Source organism: Primulina eburnea, chromosome 2, assembly GCF_022965805.1.
Source record: "Primulina eburnea isolate SZY01 chromosome 2, ASM2296580v1, whole genome shotgun sequence".
In the NCBI taxonomy this organism is placed as follows: domain Eukaryota; kingdom Viridiplantae; phylum Streptophyta; class Magnoliopsida; order Lamiales; family Gesneriaceae; genus Primulina; species Primulina eburnea.
This window is the reverse complement of record NC_133102.1, coordinates 43,417,650-43,436,307: the sequence shown is the minus strand read 5'-3', so window position 1 is coordinate 43,436,307 and position 18,658 is coordinate 43,417,650. Positions and strand designations below refer to the sequence as shown.

At 33.4% G+C, this 18,658-nt stretch overlaps 3 protein-coding genes across 5 annotated transcripts; 1 reads left to right on the top strand and 2 right to left on the bottom strand.

Annotated features, from left to right (window-relative positions):
• Positions 1-554: 554 nt before the first annotated feature.
• On the top strand, positions 555-2,544 carry LOC140824755 (2-methylene-furan-3-one reductase-like). Its single transcript, XM_073186305.1, has 3 exons — positions 555-753; positions 1,337-1,823; positions 2,187-2,544. The coding sequence occupies exons 1-3, from the start codon at positions 580-582 to the stop codon at positions 2,450-2,452; spliced, it is 927 nt and encodes a 308-aa protein (XP_073042406.1). The 5' UTR covers positions 555-579; the 3' UTR covers positions 2,453-2,544.
• Positions 2,545-4,840: 2,296 nt separating this feature from the next.
• Positions 4,841-8,892, bottom strand: LOC140823416 (uncharacterized). Its single transcript, XM_073184753.1, has 5 exons — positions 8,693-8,892; positions 8,393-8,451; positions 5,676-5,902; positions 5,292-5,421; positions 4,841-5,209 (listed from the first exon to the last, which is right to left on the bottom strand). The coding sequence occupies exons 1-5, from the start codon at positions 8,829-8,831 to the stop codon at positions 5,084-5,086; spliced, it is 681 nt and encodes a 226-aa protein (XP_073040854.1). The 5' UTR covers positions 8,832-8,892; the 3' UTR covers positions 4,841-5,083.
• Positions 8,893-10,003: 1,111 nt separating this feature from the next.
• Positions 10,004-18,063, bottom strand: LOC140823415 (MADS-box protein SOC1-like). 3 transcript variants are annotated; one of them, XM_073184752.1, is made up of 8 exons: positions 17,919-18,063; positions 17,490-17,697; positions 11,433-11,517; positions 11,281-11,339; positions 11,095-11,194; positions 10,711-10,752; positions 10,555-10,596; positions 10,004-10,405 (listed from the first exon to the last, which is right to left on the bottom strand). In XM_073184752.1, exons 2-8 carry the CDS (start codon positions 17,669-17,671, stop codon positions 10,259-10,261), a joined length of 657 nt encoding a protein of 218 aa, XP_073040853.1. In that variant the 5' UTR covers positions 17,672-17,697; positions 17,919-18,063; the 3' UTR covers positions 10,004-10,258. The 3 variants fall into 3 exon arrangements, with proteins under 3 accessions (XP_073040853.1, XP_073040850.1, XP_073040852.1); XM_073184749.1 differs by having other exon boundaries at positions 11,281-11,342; positions 17,919-18,061; XM_073184751.1 differs by lacking the exon at positions 17,919-18,063 and adding an exon at positions 17,765-17,892 and having other exon boundaries at positions 11,281-11,342.
• Positions 18,064-18,658: the final 595 nt, after the last annotated feature.

The window sequence follows — 18,658 nt, the reverse complement described above, 5'->3', positions numbered from 1 at the left end:
CTTGTAATAAGAAAATATATATATATATGAATTAATTAAGAAAAATAAGAAAATGGTATAAATTATCCTATTCACCTATGATATAGTAATATTATTATTAATAATAATTAGAAAAATCCCATTTTCCAATATTTATGTGCTTACGTATTATATAAAGAGTATATATCTTATGAGACAGTCTCACGAATCTTTATTTGTGAGATGACTCAACCCTACTGATATTCACAATAAAAAGTAATACTCTTAGTATAAAAAGTAATGTTTTTTCATTGATGACCGAAATAAGATATCTGTCTCACAAAATACGACATGTAAGACCGTCTCACACAAGTTTTTGTCTTACATAAATTATAACCTTTTTGAGTTTTATACACACAAAATCTAGGCCCTAATATATCATCCAAAAATTATTAGAAAAACCATATTTATTGGAAAAAAAATCTTATAAATAAAATATTCTCTATATTTGTTTAAATTTTTTTTATAGAAAATTAATTAATATAAAAATTTAATGTATATGAAAGCATCACATATCATATTTGTCGAGGAGTTGAAAGAAATCGATTGAATCGACAAAAGATGCAAAAAGCTTGGCTCTATGAAGAGTACGGTCCCAAAGAAGTCCTCACGTTTGGCGACTTCCCAATTCCTACTCCGACCAAAAATCAACTCCTGATTAAAGTACGTGCTGCGGCCTTGAATCCCATTGATTTCAAGTTGCGTAACAAGCCACTAGCCCCTCTCGATTTCCCGGTGAGTCCCCGTGATCACGAAATCTTGGAAAAGCTACTGAGCCAGCTCGATTAGATTAAAGCTCGTCTTGAGCTCCATCTTAAATGAATTCAAATAAATTTGGAGATTCTAAGAATGAGATTGAATACACATAACTCATATGCAAGGTTGCACCGAACCATGCACTTAGAATTCACACAAATGTATAATTTTTTTTTTTATGTTCTTTACCGTGAAGAGTGGTTCAAACGTGATATTTTACAATATTAAGAGAGTGTTTGACAGATTTCTACGAAACACTTCTTATAATCTAGCTGGGGAAAAGTGTTTGAGCCTAAGCTCGAGTGATTAGGTTATTCTACATATTCGAGCACGAGCAGTTGTGGCAAAGCTCGGGAAGTCCTAAATTTTTTTAAAAAAATTTAAAAGTAAATTTTTGTATGATTTTGGATAAATTTGATATTAGTCTGGATAAACCAATTTAAAATATTAAAAGATTTTAGAGTTTAAAATTTTAGTTCGAGCAGAGTCGTATTCCTGGTTCCGCCACTGATCTTAGAGTTATATCGATATATATTGTTGAATTTTCCAAGATAGATTTCAGGTTGTTCCCGGCTGCGATATGTCTGGAACTGTGGTCGAAAAACACGATCAAGCCAGAAGATTCAAAATCGGGGACGATGTCTACGGAAACATTCAAGACTTCAACGCAAAAGGGAAGCTAAAACAGCTTGGATCCCTGGCACAATTCGTGGTTGTGGAGGAAGAACTGGTGGCAAAGAAGCCGAAAAACGTGTCGTTTGAGGAGGCGGCCAGCCTTCCCGTGGCGGTCCAAACCGCCGTAGAAGCATTCAAGGCTGGTGGTTTCCAAGAAGGGGGTTCAGTTTTTGTAGTTGGTGGGGCTGGTGGAGTAGGGAGTATGGCTGTTCAATTGGCGAAGCATGTGTATAGAGCTTGTTTGGTTGGTGCATCATCTAGTGGTGGGAAACTAGATTTTGTGAAGGCTTTGGGGGCTGATAAAGTGGTTGATTATACCAAGACCCGCTATCGCGAAATCCAAGACAAGTATGATCTTGTTATCGACACCATAGGTAAATTATTTTTCTTCGACCGATTAACTAATGGGATAAAACACATCAGTATTTTTTGATGTCATATCAACCTTTTTTTTGATGTCACATCAGCATTTTTCGAGGCCAATTATCATTTTAACATAACTTACAGGACCAAAACTCCAAAATTAAATATTTACAAAATCAAAAGTCGAAAACACAAAATGAACAAACTTATTAGAATACTATCCCTTGGTGCAACAAAATAAAAAATATTGGATAATTGAGTGATTATTATCTCATCATCGTGGTTATTATAAAGCATGAATCTTCAAACTCAAAATTCAATTATTCCAAACTAGAATAAAACTTGGCATAATCGAGTTTACATATTTTTTCCAGGTGATTCGACGAATTCGTATGTGGTGGGCAAGGAATACGCCCCGATCGTCGACATAACATGGCCTCCATCAAACCCTAGAGCTATACATTCGAGCTTGAAGGTATCAGGAGAAATCTTGGAGAGACTCAACCCATTTTTAGAGTGTGGCAAGGTGAAAGCAGTGATCGATCCAAATGGTCCATACCATTTGTGTGATGTTTCTAAAGCATTTGAGTATTTAGAGACAGGGAGAGCCAAAGGAAAAGTTGTGATTTCTCCCTTTTAGCCCTGACATGTAATATGAATTTATTTCCGTTCAACTCGATTCTCATGGTTCATTCCATCCTACATGTAGAGACACTACCCCATGATAGAATCAAGGCTCCAAATTTAACCACACATACATTGGGTCCACTAAATTTTTTAAAATCACATATGTATGTGAATCTTGTCCATCCAAATCATGTGGAGGCAGTACCCCACATGTAACATCGAATCTACCGATTCTCATTGTGTCGGAGTGGGGGTGTTTGTTTGCGATGATCAAGTAGTGCTTATGGCACTTGCGACTCGAATGGAAGGCGTATAATCACCTCATTTGGCGGAAGGAATTGCTGGGTGTGAAACGTTGTTATTCAATATCAATGGAAACCAGGGGCGGATTTAGTGTAGGGCGAACGGAGGCCACGGCCCCCCAAAAAATTAAAAAAAAAAATTTAGTATATATTAATTTTTTTTAAACTAAATATATAAACAGATATATATATACATGGCCCCCCCCCCCCCAAAATGAATGATCCCTCTTTTCTTTTGGCTTAGCGACGGTTGTGACGAAAACCGTCGCAAAATCCGCGGCGGTTTCTTATAACCGTCGCTATAGAAAACCGTCGCAAAATAAACTAAGCGACCCCCAGTGTCGAAATCCTAGATCCGCCCCTGATGGAGACAGGGAATCGTGGAGACGTATGACATCAATGTAGTCGAGTCCATTTCTCATGCATCCTTCCCAATTTGATGTTGAAGCCCCTGTCGTTTCGCCGATCTTATTGCCGAGAATCAAACCTGCCTCGGTCAATTATTTAATTAAAAAAAATGATCTTTTTATGTGTATTTCAAATATAAATGAAGAAGTCATTTTTTTAATTAAATAGTTGACCGATGTTAAAAAACATAAATACCCCGAAATTTATGGAGTTTAATGAAATTTGTCCTTTATTTTTGAGTCATTTTGAAAAATTGGACTAGCTTGGATTTTTTTTTTTTTGAAAACATGTTGGATGTTAATGAAAGGTAAAAGTGTTTTTCCTAAAAAAATCGAAGAAAGAAAAATCACATATCAAGTTATCAACATAGCGAAAAAAATGAAGTGTGATGCAACTACATCCTAATATTTATTTAATTATTTTTAAAATTGGTATCTAGATTAAAAATATAGATTTTAAATAAATAATCCAAAACATTATTATTTCATGTCATACCTCTTTTCTTCTATAGTTTCAATTTTTTTTATTCACATTTCTTTCAATAAACCAACAGCCAATATCTTTGTTTGTACATTTAAAGACTAGGTCTAAAATCTCACGAATATATTTCTGTGAAATACATCATACGATTCATGTTTAAAGTAAAAATTAATATTTTCATCATACAAAATAGAGTATAATCTTGTGAAACAGTTTCGCGAATTTATATAAGTGAGACGCGTCGATTCGATCCACATTTGGAGTTAAAAATAGGACTTCTGACATAAAAAAAATAATACATTTTTATGGGTCTAATCAAGTAGAAAATTCGTCTCACAAAATTGACCTAAAAAGTTTCACCAGAATGTTTGTAAAAAATAATTTTTTTAGGGGTGATCACGGTGCGGTTTTACGGTTATTTTAAACAAAATTCAAACCGAATTGCTATATGCGGTCGGTTAGTACTTTGAAAAATTAATTACGGTTTTACATGAAAAAATAGCCTTGCAGTTTTGAGCAATTTCAAATGGTTGCGATCGATTTACAGTTTTTTTAATGAAAATATTAGAACATATATTCTAATTTATTTGAAAACAACAATAATATATTGTCTTCAATTATAAAATATAATTCAAAGCATATAAAACTCAAAATATATAAAACAATAATCAATATTTAAAATTAAGTTAATAATTTAACAACATAACACATTCACAACAAAAATGACATTTACATTATTTTATCTTTTTTTTTATTTTCAAACTTCAAACAAAATATTTTAACAAAAGAAATAAATACTTTAATAAAAAACTAATATGAAGAATAATTAAGAAAAAGATAAGTTTTATTTGTAAAAATAATAATTTTGAAGATAGTTGTGATATAATGAACGATGACTTATTTATTTGAATATGTTATTTACAAATTATTATAATTCTAAGCCTAATATTATGACAAGTGGTTTAGGCAGTGCGGTTTGATGCGATTCTTGGCCAAAAAATTAACCGAACCGCGTATTCGATACGGTTTATGATTAATATTTTTTATCGCGTTTTTTATAAAATATTATAAAAAACGGTGCAATGTAATTCGTTTCGTGCGGGTAGTGAAAAAATTTGATCACCCCTAATTTTTTTCATGAAAAATTGATTTCACTAGAATTTTTGTAATATTTCTAATGACTACATAAGCAGTTAAGAGAAAAAAGGCAATTAAAGAGATCAACAGTTCTATAAACTAAAATTTGGAACCCATGCCAACCGTGTTAAACATATGACTTTAGCAAGCCTATAAACTACCAACAGCTCGTTCGCAAAGATAATAATTTGATTTCGTGACAGGAAAAGAGCCAAAAACAATATTGCATGAAAACTAACAATCTCACTCCAATCCCACATAAAAGAGCAGAGAGAACCAAACCTCGTCATTGCATTGGAATCAACTACTCTTAACAATTATGTAGTGACAAGTGAAGGAAGTTGAGCCCCTAGCCTTGATGCCCAGCCTTTGCGTTTCCGGTAGGCGTCGACTGCCTGTAATCGCAGCCTTTCTTGTGAAGCATCCTGTGTCGTCTTCAAAACCTGCACCAAAAATAACCAGATCATACGGTTTAATTACATAGAATCATTATTTTTCTTGCAATTGAAATGAGGGGGATGGAACCTTGGGAACTGCAACTAACTTAGGTGGAGCCTTAACAACTTCTCCGAATTTTATTTCTTCGTGGCCCTGGAAGTCGTCAGCCTCTTCTGTCCTTGCCTTTTTGTGTTTCTTCTTTCTATCGTCCAACCGCCTGCATTTGTTTATGGTTACGTCGTGTCTGTGAATTTAAACCTCTATTCTTCTCGTGGAACCAAATATTTCCACAGTAGTCAGTACATACTGAGTTAGAAACATGAACCTTGACACAACACGTAACACCGAGTGTAGATGTTCGGCTAAAAAAGTGTAAAAAGAGAATCTAATTTTATCCATGTAAGACCCATTTTAAGAGGCAAAAAATAGCAGAGGAACTGAAGATCTTGTGATAAAGACATGAAGGCTTACTGTTTTTTGCGTTCTTTTCTTTTGGAAACAGCAAGGCTCAATCCCTCTGAACCTTCAAATCGGAGGTCCTTCACTCCCTTTCTTTTCCTTTTCTTCTTCTTCTCATGTGAGCTATGTCGCAGCACTTGATCACCATGTTCCATGTGTTGTGCCTCCAAATTAGAATCATTTCTGACCCTTTTCATCCCTCTAGTTGTAGAATCACATTCTCCCCCTGAAAGATTTCTCTACAAGTAAATCATATATCAGTGGCAACAAAGAACAACACACAACACATGCATATAATTGAAGATCTTAGGAGAGGAAGCAATCACAGTTTTCATGAATGGAAAAATCCTTCAAGCCGACCCCTCAGTTAAGGTACTTTATACTCTCGGTTAATCACTTCCCATCACAATGATGTTATACATACTGAAAAGACAAAATCTCCAGGAACCCATAGTCACGAATATAGATTCCCATGAGCCTCTATAGCACAGCAGCAGCAGAATTTGAATTCAGATTTTATTGTTCTTGCATAAAAATTAATTAACCCTATAAAAGTATTGACTGCTTTTCTTGTTATTTGTTTTACCTGTCTCCTAATAAACAACCAAATCGGACAAAAAATGTTGTTTACAGAGCTTTAATCTAATTTCATGTTTTTACATTTCCATCATCCAATTTCCTTCATTTTTACACCACTTTGAACAAGTGTAATCAAAAGTGCTCCAAGGCGTGCCTCTCGTGCAAGGCACACTGGTGGCAAGCCAATGAACACCCAAGCACGCTGGTGCCACATGAGTGCCAGCCTCAGAGCAGACCTACAACAAGACTCTGGCATGCCTGGGATTTTATTTTATTCAGGTCTGGGCTGAGTTTTATCTATATTTTTTCCCCACTAATTTAACATTAAAGTATAATTATAACATACCTAGGGTTTTCTTCACTCACTCGCCATAGTAGCCCAACCTACAACCAAAACCCACAGAAGCATGCAGCCGCAGCAAGTGACAGCATCTCGCGCTAGTTGTATTTTGCATTATCTCAGACATTTAGTGTAATCAGGGTAAATTTAATTCATTTATTTTAATATGCTTTGGTGAAAATCTTTTAAATCACATTTAGATCTCTAATAGTACCACTGAAATTTATTACTTTTTGCAAATTGTTTTCGTTTTATTGGACAGGCTTTCTTATTGATTACTAAAATATAGGAGAGATCGCTAAAATGGGTATTTAAATTTCTTTTATTCAAATGCTTGAAGAGGTGGATGCCTTTGGTGATTACTAAAATAGTTGTATGTTAGATTGCTTATCCTAGGAGGTCATGGCAATTACAAAATCTACTATGCGGAAGAAGCAAGATGTGAAACGGCCTGTAGTTTCATGCCTAGTAAAGAGCAAGTCGTGCACACAATAAGAATAAAATGTAAAAAACTGAGTATGAAAAAAAGTAATGCGTTGGAAAACTTGCAGGGATATAGCTCAGTGCAAGTGCGATGCACCATTTCCATTCAATGGTGTTAACTACGACAACTTTCAAGTTTCAAGCGATAATTGATTGGGCAATTTGGCATTGAAATGAAAGCTCCTACCATGATATGAGGGGCACAATTTGATTCAAGTTATTACTGATAATTCAAGTAATATGGTTTTTACATGTAAATTTCATATAAATTCTAAAATATTATTTCATTATATAATTCTCAAATCTTTTTCTGCAGCTAATTTATAAATTTAATTCTATTTCATCCATGCTTAAGAAAACTTTTTAAACAAAGTCGCCGTATTTGTTTTCGAGCACCGTAAGAACATTGTGCTGATCTGATATTGGAAGATAGCAAATTATTCATGGTTGAACCAGCCTTGGACAAATGCAAGACAATGAAGTTGAAAGCATATATATGTCAGACCGAGGCTGTACTGAACATCTTGACATCATCAAGCCACTGACATTTAATGCGGGTGAACATTATTTAAACCCTGTGTTCTTTACTATAATGATGAGGAGGTCATTTATTGGTGACTAAGTGTCTTTGCATCAACATAGTCAAGGAGTTTTTGAAATAGCCATAAGACGAACAATGACAGCTCTTGACAAATAACTTTTCTAGTAGACCGAGTTTCAATTTTAATGTTTAATCGCAGTAATTTTGAGTAACTTGTTTAATGTTGTTACCAGCTGAAAGGTGGAGATGTTACTGATTTTCAATCATCGAACTTGAAAAAGAAATTCAATAAAACTTCTTAGTCTTACTAATAAGACACGTGGTTGTGAGAGTAATGGAGCATTTTTTAACATGTAAGTTACGCCGTCACCATGAAATTTGCTATACATTCATCAAATATAAGTTAAATACTTTTCCAGATTCATAGCAAGAAACGAAAAAGGCTTTGCTCAAAAAATGCTCAAACAATTCAGTGTCGAAGAATAATCGAGCATTCGACCGAATTGAACTGATCTTTTTGAAGGAGATAGATTATAGCAACAAATGGCTGGTGGGCGGAAGGGAGAAAAATCAACTGGAGAAATTGATTTTGTATATGATGATTTGCATGATTCTTTTACATTGAATACAGTTGACAGAGCATATAAAAAATTACACCACATGAATATCCAACAGGTCCATAAATAAAATTTGACTCACATTCTACAGATTACAACTCAACACAGATAAGAACAAGCATGCACGTGTGTGTGTGAGGTGGAATAACAAAATTTGACAAGGACTCACCTTCTCAAAGCCACCCCGAGCATTTATTTTCGTAGCATTTGACGGCTTCCTGGAAATCCCTGAAACATAAAGAAAAACATCCAGCACGGCCACCAAAAACATAACATAGCTAAAGAAACAATTTTTAGGTAAAACTCCAGCTCATATGTCATTCGAAGCAAACACTTGGACCATATAAAACAAAAATGGACCAAAAAATAACGAAAATGAACCTGCATTGAAATAGAACACACAACCTCATGATCCACGCAGAAATTAAAATTCGCCCCCAAATCACACTAAAATAGAGTAGGGACCCACCAGAGAAAGACAGGATTTTACGAAGTTTGGAGGGGAAAACATCGAGGGATGAGGGATCCGGCGGTGGCGGGAGTCTGTTGCTTCCTCCATGCGCCGCTCTGTAATTCTTTTCCCTTCTTCGCTGCCCCTTCCCACCCATAGCTGCTTGCGCCAAAACCCTAGCTATAAATTATTATCTACACCAATCCTGAATTATGCCTCGTCTCATCTGTAAATTTAATTAGACCATTCGTTTATTGTTTTTTTTTTTTTTTTGTAAATAAATAAATACGATTAATTTAAAATAATAAAATCAATAATATTTTTAAAAAAATGTCTACAACTCGTAAATCATTAATTTTATTGATTAAAAAAAACTGGAATGTAAATTGTTAAGACAATAATAAGGAAAATTCGACCCTGCCCCTGCAGGCACTGCCTGCAGGGGCAGATCCAAGGGCCAGAATTTTTCTGGCCTTGGTTTTTTTTTTTTTTAAAAAATTCCCCCCCCCCCCATGAAATGATCTGGACCATTGATTGGGTGTGGGGACACTGCCCCCATACCCAGCGTCGACCAAACTCAATAATAAAAAGAAAATTTCGTTATTATGTTAATCCGAAATTTCCTCGTATTCATACAAAAATAACTGTTATAGATTTTCTCATCATCATAAAAAATTTACGTCAATCAATTGCATCATTTTTTGTTCAACATTTATATCACATTTTACGATAATTAAAGTTAAAATTATTTATAATACGTTCATATATTTTAATTTTTTATCATCATATTATAAATCATTATTATCTTTTCTCAATAATATACAAAATATTATATATATGATTGAAAATAAAATATCATATTTTTTAACTTCGGTCAAATTTATTTTTTTTTAAAAAATAACCTCCTCAAATATATTTCAAATACGATCGTTTTCTTAAAAAAAATAGTTTCATATCTTCTTTCGTTTTAAAATATAACACCTCTTTCGCTAAAGAGAGTCATCAAATTTGAACCAATTCAAACATTTGCCACAAAACCAATTTGGGGGCCGGAGGTGTTATATAAAGAATAAAATGAAATAAAATTACACGAAAAATATTTGAATTCGAGACAAATACAATTTTTTAAAAAACTTGGATGAAAGAGATACTTTGTTACGATTGAATCTTCAACCCGAAAGTTCGATTCAATTAAGCAAAGATCGACATAATAGTACTGTTATGATTCATAGGTTTATTGTGAGATGATATTGGACGGTCTTTGTGTAAAAGAAAGAGACTGAGCATATAATTACAGAAATCCGTTGTAACGTGATAGCGAAGCATCAAAAATCAACATTATTCCACATCCTCCCTAAGCTTTTAACAATCTTGAAACACAAATGAAACCCCATAATAATAATTAAAAAAAAAGAATGGAAGGAAAATTGCCCATTGACCTGACCATATCATATTAATCAATCAGCAATATTTCAAGCAAAACCTACAGAACTCATTGGATATTAATTTCCAACAGCAACTGCTGATGAGCTTGATGACAATACATAATAAATAATTACAAATGAAGTAAACTATATATGCACATCAATTCTTAAACAGGAGGCACCTGATTCTGGCCTCAGGCAATCCAATGAACAAATCAGTCTCCACATGATCGTAAACTTCGCTAATATCCGCGAACCGTGTGTTAGCTCTATCCCCATTCGTCCCTCGTTCGGGTTCGAGTTTACACTACAGCAATGACATTTGAGGGTCAAGTTTATACCTCTGAGTGAATGTTAAACTTAAAAGACAACGGGGAAAAAAAGTTCGAATGAATCGTCAGGTTTTCTTTATTTCATAATCGGTTCATTTCTCATGAAATTTGATTGATCACGTACCTTCTCAGTCAGACTAGCATTTTCAGCAGCTAGGGCATTTCCCTAAATATATATTTCACATAAACAAATATTTAAGGGTATCCATTTTTACTTTCCAGAAAAATTATTATATAATAACCTGAAAACAACAGGTTTTCATGTTTTAAACAGATGTACCTTTTCTTTTAATTGATCCGTCTGTCGCTTGTACACTTGCATCTGGGAAAAAATACGGTATACGTATTACTCGAATCATTCGATATATTTTATGTTAGCTGGTCATACTCTACTAGAAATTTAGCAAGAAAATACTCGAACACGAAAAGAAGTTTGCGCGACGCCCTACTGCCTTTCACATGATACCAATAGTCCAATACAAAACAAAGGGCATCAAAATCTTTGAACCATTAAACTTAAATTTCTGCAGCAAGACTTTCTTTCGTTCTATAATCTTGGTTCAGTCCTTGACTACCATTTTTTAAAGGAAAACTATGATATAAGCGCGCGATAAAACCATGCATGAGAGGGGATTAGGCCAAGACAGACGACTGCAATCTTTACCTTCTTTGTTCGGATGTTGCTTACGCTATGCTCCAACTGTCTTTCCAGCTGTTGCAGTTCTTCAATGTTGCATGTTCCAAGATTTTCACCGAGTAGCTTCCTAGTTACATCGAAAGATTCGTCACACAGAAACAAGAATCCTGTTTAATAGAAGCTATGTTTTTTTTTTTAAAATATCCTGCCTACCGTTTCGAAGCTTCAAGCAGCTCGATCTTTTTCATCATAGCTGCTGTTTCATGCTTCAACTGCTGCAAAATTTTAACAATTTACTACCATGAGCAAATTATATACTAGTATAAAAAAATTGATAAGAAATTCAATATCAAATATGATACAACCTCAATATTTTGTTCGTCCGAACGGATATTCTTAGATTGAGCATCTTCAGTATGCATTCGATATCGTGCGATCGACTCCTGCATTCTGAGAGATTGATAACATAAAACCAAAAATTCTTCAGTTCTGTGTAGCAATACTCATATACAAGTCATACCACGTTATGATATTTCTTGTTTGGTTTTGTTCATGTTACCCATATGGGTAGAGCATCTATCATACCTTAGATATGAAATTTTACCTAAAAAATTCTTGAGTAATGATTACAATGTTTAATTATCATACATCGTTATAGTGTATGTTTGAGTATGAAATTTCACCTCAAAATTCTTCAGTTCTGAGTATCATTACTCATATACAAGTCATACATCGTTATGATACTTCTTGCTTGGTTTTTTTCATGCTACCCATACGGGTAGAACATCTATCAGGCCTTAGATATGAAATTCTCAAAAATTCTTGAGTAATGATTACAATGTTTAATTATCATACATCATTATAGTGTTTGTTTGAGTATGAAATTTCACCTCAAAATTCTCCAGTTCTGTGTATCATTACTCATATACAAGTCATACATCGTTATGATACTTTTTGCTTGGTTTTTTTCATGCTACCCATACGGGTAGAGCATCTATCAGGCCTTGGATATGAAATTCTCAAAAATTCTTGAGTAATGATTACAATGTTTAATTATCATACATCGTTACAATGTTTGTATGAGTATGAAATTTCAGCTCAAAAATTCTTAAGTTCTGTGTATCACTAATCATTTACAAGTCATACATCGTTATGATACTCTTGCTTGGTTTTATTTATGGTACCCATACAGATAGAGCATCTATTAGGCCTTATATATGAAATTTCACCTCAAAAATTCTTGAGTAATGATTATTGTGTTTAATTATCATACATCTTTACAGTGTTTGTCTGAGTATTAAATTTCACCTAAAAAAATTCTTCAGTTTTGTGTATCATTATTCATATACAAGTCATATACTGTTATAATACTTCTTGCTTGGTTTTGTTAATGCTACCCATACGGGTAGAACATCTATCATGCTTTAGAGATGAAATTTCATCTCAAAAATTATTGAGTAATGATTACAATGTTTAATTATCGTACATCTTTACAATGTTTAATTATCGTACATCTTTACAGTGTTTGTCTGAGTATTAAATTTCACCTAAAAAATTCTTCAGTTTTGTGCATCATTATTCATATACAAGTCATATACTGTTATAATACTTCTTGCTTGGTTTTGTTCATGCTACCCATACGGTTAGAGCATCTATCATGCTTTAGATATGAAATTTCATCTAAAAAATTATTGAGTAATGATTACAATGTTTAAGTATCATACATCGTTACAGTGTTTGTATTAGTATGAAATTTCACCTAAAATATTCTTCAGTTCTATGTATCAATGACTCACATACAAGTCATACATCGTTAAGATACTTCTAGCTTGGTTTTTTTCATGCTACCCATACAAGTAGAGCATCTATCATGCCTTAGATATGAAATTTCATCTCAAAAATTATTGAGCAATTATCACAGTGTTTAATTATCATACATTGTTACACTATTTGTCTGAGTATGAAATTTCACCTCAAAAATTCATCAGTTCTATGTATCATTACTCATATACAAGTCATACATCGTTATGATACTTCTTGCTTAGTTTTGTTCATTCTACCCATATTGATAGTGCATCTATCAGGCCTTAAATATGAAATTTCACCTCAAAAACTATTGAGTGTTTGTCTGAGTACGAAACTTCACCTAAAAAAAAATTCTTCGGTTCTGTGTATCATTACTCATATACAAGTCATAAATCGTTATGATACTTCTTGCTTGATTTTGTTCATTCTACCCATACGGTTAGAGCATCTATCAGATCTTAGATATGAAATTTCACCTCAAAAGTTCGTATTTAATAATCATACATCGTTACAGTGTTTGTCTGAGTATGAAATTTCACCTAAAAAATTCATCAGTTTTGTATATCATTACTCATATACAAGTCATACATCGTTATGATACTTCTTGCTTGGTTTTGTTCATGCTACCCACACGGGTAAAGCATCTATCAGGCCTTAGATATGCAATTTCACCTCAAAATTTGTTGAGTAATTTTTACAGTATTTAATTATCATATATCGTTACAATGTTTGTTTGAGTATGAAATTTCACCTCAAAATTTCTTCAGTTCTGTGTTTCATTACTCATATACAAGTCATACATCGTTATGATACTTCTTGCTTGACAGTGTTTGTATGAGTATGAAATTTCACCTAAAATATTCTTCATTTCTGTGTATCATTACTCATATACAAGTCATACATCGTTATGATACTTCTTGCTTGATTTTGTTCATTCTACTTATATGGGTTGAGCATCTATCAGGCCTTAGATATGAAATTTCACCTCAAAAATTCTTGAGTAATGATTAATGTGTTTAATTATCATACATTTTTACAGTATTTGTTTGAGTATGAAATTTCACCTAAAAAATTATTTAGTTCTATGTATCATTATTCATATATAATTCATACATCGTTTTGATACTTCTTGCTTGATTTTGTTCATGCTACCCTTGCTTGGTTTTAGAAACTTTCACCTCAAAAATCATAAATAAAATTTACAGTGTTTAATTATCATGCATCGTTACAGTGTTTGTCAAAGTATGAAAAAATTCTTCAATTCTGTGTATCATTACTCATATACAAGTCATACATCGTGATGACACTTCTTGCTTGGTTTTGTTCATGCTACCCATACTGCCGGCCCAATTTTTTTAAAAAAAATTATAGGTAAATTTTGGATTAATTTGATATTAGCACAGGTAGATCAATTTAAAATCTTAAAAGATTATAAAGTTTAAAATTCTAGCTCGGGTAGATCCATATTCTTGGTTCCGCCACTGCATACGAGTAGAGCAAATATCAGGCCTTAGATATGAAATTTCACCTCAAAAATTCTTGAGTAATGATTACAGTGTTCAATTATCATACCTTGTTACAGTGTTTGATTGAGTATGAAATTTCACATCAAAAATTTTTAAGTTCTGTGTATCATTAGTCATATACAAGTCATACATCGTTATGATACTTCTTGCTTGGTTTTATTCATGCTACCCATACGGGTAGAGAATCTATCGGGCCTTATATATGAAATTTCACATCAAAAATTCTTGAGTAATGATTACTGTTTTTAATTATCATACATCTTTAAAGTATTTGTCTAAGTATGAAATTTCACTCATATACAAGTCATACATCGTTATTATACTTCTTACTTGGTTTTGTTCATGCTACCCATACTTCTTGCTTGACATTCCCGGGCATCTTCCATTCACCGGGGTCATCCACAAATCATTTTTGATCCAAAACACAACAAGTTTTAACCATTTCTTGACCTATCGATGAATTTATAAGTTTCGAATTCATGCATGTGATATGAAAAAGATCTAAGAATCTCTCTTGACTTTCTATCATGGGGGTAAAGATTTCTTGGCGTGTTGCATCCCGTGCGTCCAGTGCACACACACACACACACACACACACACACACACAGAGATATATATATATATATGCAACGCGATTGTGTAGGCCTTGGCTCTTAAAAACTAATCTGCTACCGTGTGTTAAACATTCAAGGATAAATTAAATGGAATTCCCCTGAACTAGATGGCTTGAGCGCGACCCCATGACCGTTCCATTCCGTCACTCCCCGACTTTCTTGACTGCTCTTGAGACGTCCCATATTGCTAAGGAAATCAAAACTTTTAAGAAGAAGCAGAATATTTTGGTGTGTTGAGTGACTGACTTTCTATGTAAAGCTTGTGATAAAGGAGGCTTTCATTTTCAAAGAAGAAAAAAATGGAGAGTTGCGCGGCATCCACCACACAAGATTTTAAGGGGAAAATATTTTGAGAAAAAAGGGATGGATCGTTTCGAAAATCCTTATCCTTATATATACTATATTTTTTGGCAGATTTATGCTGCACGTGAGACGGGTGGTGTTGCTTTGCCATCATTACGGGCTTTAGACGTCGACCTTCGGGCTAAAAGACAGTCTCCTATATCCACCATTTCATGGAAATTGAAAAATCTTTTGTGGGTAAGTAAGTGTATAAATTATGACTTCAATGTATAGCCACTATCAATCTAAGGAATAATTGATTATGACTTCGATGTATAGCCACTATCAATCTAAGGAATATTAACGTTTGATTGGGGAATCAAATCATGATGTCTTATAATGTGATACCCTTGTCCCACATCTTAAAAAATGAAAAATTTAAATGAGTTTATAATAGCTTACAATGGACTTCTATAGCAATTTGGGTTAATCATTTTCGTAAAACGATGACAAATACGAAGTAGTTGCTATAGGGGCCCATTGTGGAGTCACGCAGCCGCGGGCGTGACATATATGCTTATTTAGCTTATAATGTCTTTCATACTATTTGCTCCGCGTTCGTCTCTAAACGGAGAAATATTAGTTTTTATTGGCATTTAGGGTTGGATTGCGAGGTTTTCCGGGATCCTTGAAAAAGGCGGGTGTTGGACCTTTGATTACAGTTGGTCTCTCAACTCACAGTACTGTAGGAGGCTTAGCTCCCTGCTAAATTAGTCACTGAATCAATAATGGATATATATAGAAGATCAGACTTTTTGAGATTCATTCTTGTTTTCAAGTCTACTCTCCTTTATGTCTTTGATTTCCACTACTTGACTTGGGACTTACGCCCATTGAAATTAAGTCATTTGAATCTACTTAGGGAAAATCATCAGCAATGGATAAGCCAGCAGTATGCAAGCTGCTTGCTCAAGGTGAAAAATATAGGCGCTTTAAACGTACTGGAGGGGAGCATTATATTTTCTTTTTTCTGCATGTCCTCTTATTTTCCTAACCCTTTTAAAGAAAGAACAACAAGTAGGTATGGAGAATTGAGTACGTATTTAGTCCTTTTTTCTCGTCCGATTATCGACATATCAGAAATGATTAGAATAATAAATAAAATAAAAGACAAAACTTAAATTTGACTACACGACTAAAATTACAAAAAAAAAAAGAATATATACGAATAAAATTACGATTTTCCCATGATAAAAATTTAGCACTGAATGATTGGATTCAAATTGTAGGAATATATATTTCAAAATTCTTTATGTTCTTCCCATGTTGTAAAATAACCAAGACTCTGCCTAACGCAATGTGAAACAACTGTTTTTATTAGTCTCAAGAGGACAATGGCCTTTCATTTGTTGAGTGAATCCAAGAGCAAACTGTGTTCTACGAATGGTGAGACTATCTCACAAGAGATCATTCTATGTGAGTACGAGAGAAAAACTCAAATCTAAGAGATTTTTTATGTTATGTGTGATCTAGATGAGAATGCAACATTGCTCACACCTCAATGTTCACATTGATCTATATCAGAAGTGCGCCGTTTCTCACCCGTCAACGTTCATATATCTATATTGATCTATCATCTATGCTCCACGACTTTAATTCACTCGTTAATATATATTCAATATTGCTTATATCTTGATACAATGAATATGCATTATGCAATATTGTATAGCAAGTAATTAACAACTCGATCGACTCTCAACAAGTACATCAATATTAATCAGGTCATTCAGAAAATCCAAGTCCAAAATATTTGTCAAGCTCCTTAGATTATCTCCTCCTCGATCTACAAAATATATGGTCGTTGAGCATTTATTTCACCTTCAAATATCTCAAAACCCCAAATCTTGATTTCCCAAAGCATTACATGACATAAACTTTATGGATCACCGTTATAATTAGACATAGGTAAGTACATAGACAAACCTTTAATTAGTCTAACTAAAACATGCATATATATATTTCTTTCTTGGACTTAAGATTTAGAGGTAGATTAAGTTCTAATATCCCTCGTCAAATTGATCTTACTGTGGAGAAAGACAAACACAACCAGATCAAGTGCACAATCCACATAAAAGTAAATGAAAGAAATATTTCATTCAAGAACTTGTATGTATGTGTGTGTGTAGATACATACCTTGAACTGGCAAATTCATAGAGTTTTCCTCTTGGAGAAAAGATGATAAGTGCAACCTCAGCATCACACAGTACAGACAGTTCGAATGCTTTCTTGAGAAGGCCATTTCTTCTTTTGGAGAAGGTGACTTGCCTGCTCGTCGCGTTCTCTATTCTCTTCATCTGTGTCTTCCCTCTCACCATTTCTTTTTTAGCAAATCAAGAACCACCTGTAACATTGAACTAAATCAGGAAAAATCAACCAGATTCACAATTCTTTTGAGATAACTCACAGACTTTTTATTTGATGAAACAGATTAAGAAACTGCGACAATTATCATGATTTACTTTACTGAGTATGTGATTCAATATTTACTAATATTGTAAACAAAAGAAAGGGAGAAAAAAAATTTGCTGCTTGGGAGTGAAATCTGACAAGGGTTGGACTTACAAATTTGGTAAACAAATATATAAAAACTAGACTCAGATGAATTCACTTTAGGTTGCAGGTTTGGAACCAAAAAGGACTGGAAAAGGCAAGAAAACAATCTGAGATAAATAGATGCGATGAAAGGATAAAAAAGGAAACTAAATGGGAAAATTGTACGCTAAACTTGGAAAGAATTTACAGCTGTGAGTGAGTGATTGTCTGGTTGATTGATGGCCAATTTTTTTCTTCTTTTTTTGGGTTTTTTTCCCTTAAAATATATTTTTGGCCTCAGTATATGAACTTGTTTCCTTATTCATACTATTTTTTACCAATAATATTTCCTCCTCGAACTCCACCAAGCATAAGGAAGAGAATAGGACCCAACTTAATATAGAAGATTAGATGTAAATGGAAATCATTAAAGAAAGACTTTGACTTTGAAAGACATCATTATTTTATTCCAAAATAGAGAAAATGGGGAACAAAATAACAAATATATAATAGATACATATATATATATATATATATGTATATATATAAATTGTTCGAACTATGGAAATATATTAACAATATCCACAACTTTTATGTTTTAAGAAAACTGATATAAAAATTTGTGATTTAAAATAACATAAATCTCTCATTATTACTACTAAACATCTTTGAATCCATTGAAATTTTCCATTCTCCGATGCCTTTGAATAATTTCTCGCATGCAATTGTCATTTTAATTTATACCCTCTTCCTTAAAATTAGGGAGGGTG

Bases quoted from the DNA above. Each gene is read 5' to 3' on its own strand.
- LOC140823415 (XM_073184749.1), bottom strand. From the start codon at position 17,671: ATGGTGAGAGGGAAGACACAGATGAAGAGAATAGAGAACGCGACGAGC. The intron at 11,343-11,432 runs GTTGTATCATAT...AAAATTTTGCAG, and splicing joins CGGACGAACAAAATATTGAG to CAGTTGAAGCATGAAACAGC. The intron at 10,406-10,554 runs GTACGTGATCAA...TCATTGCTGTAG, and splicing joins ATGCTAGTCTGACTGAGAAG to TGTAAACTCGAACCCGAACG.
- LOC140824755 (XM_073186305.1), top strand. From the start codon at position 580: ATGCAAAAAGCTTGGCTCTATGAAGAGTACGGTCCCAAAGAAGTCCTC. The intron at 754-1,336 runs GTGAGTCCCCGT...GATAGATTTCAG, and splicing joins TAGCCCCTCTCGATTTCCCG to GTTGTTCCCGGCTGCGATAT. The intron at 1,824-2,186 runs GTAAATTATTTT...TATTTTTTCCAG, and splicing joins TCTTGTTATCGACACCATAG to GTGATTCGACGAATTCGTAT.
- LOC140823416 (XM_073184753.1), bottom strand. From the start codon at position 8,831: ATGGGTGGGAAGGGGCAGCGAAGAAGGGAAAAGAATTACAGAGCGGCG. The intron at 8,452-8,692 runs GTGGGTCCCTAC...TTTATGTTTCAG, and splicing joins TAAAATCCTGTCTTTCTCTG to GGATTTCCAGGAAGCCGTCA. The intron at 5,903-8,392 runs GTGAGTCCTTGT...ATTTACTTGTAG, and splicing joins CTCGGGGTGGCTTTGAGAAG to AGAAATCTTTCAGGGGGAGA.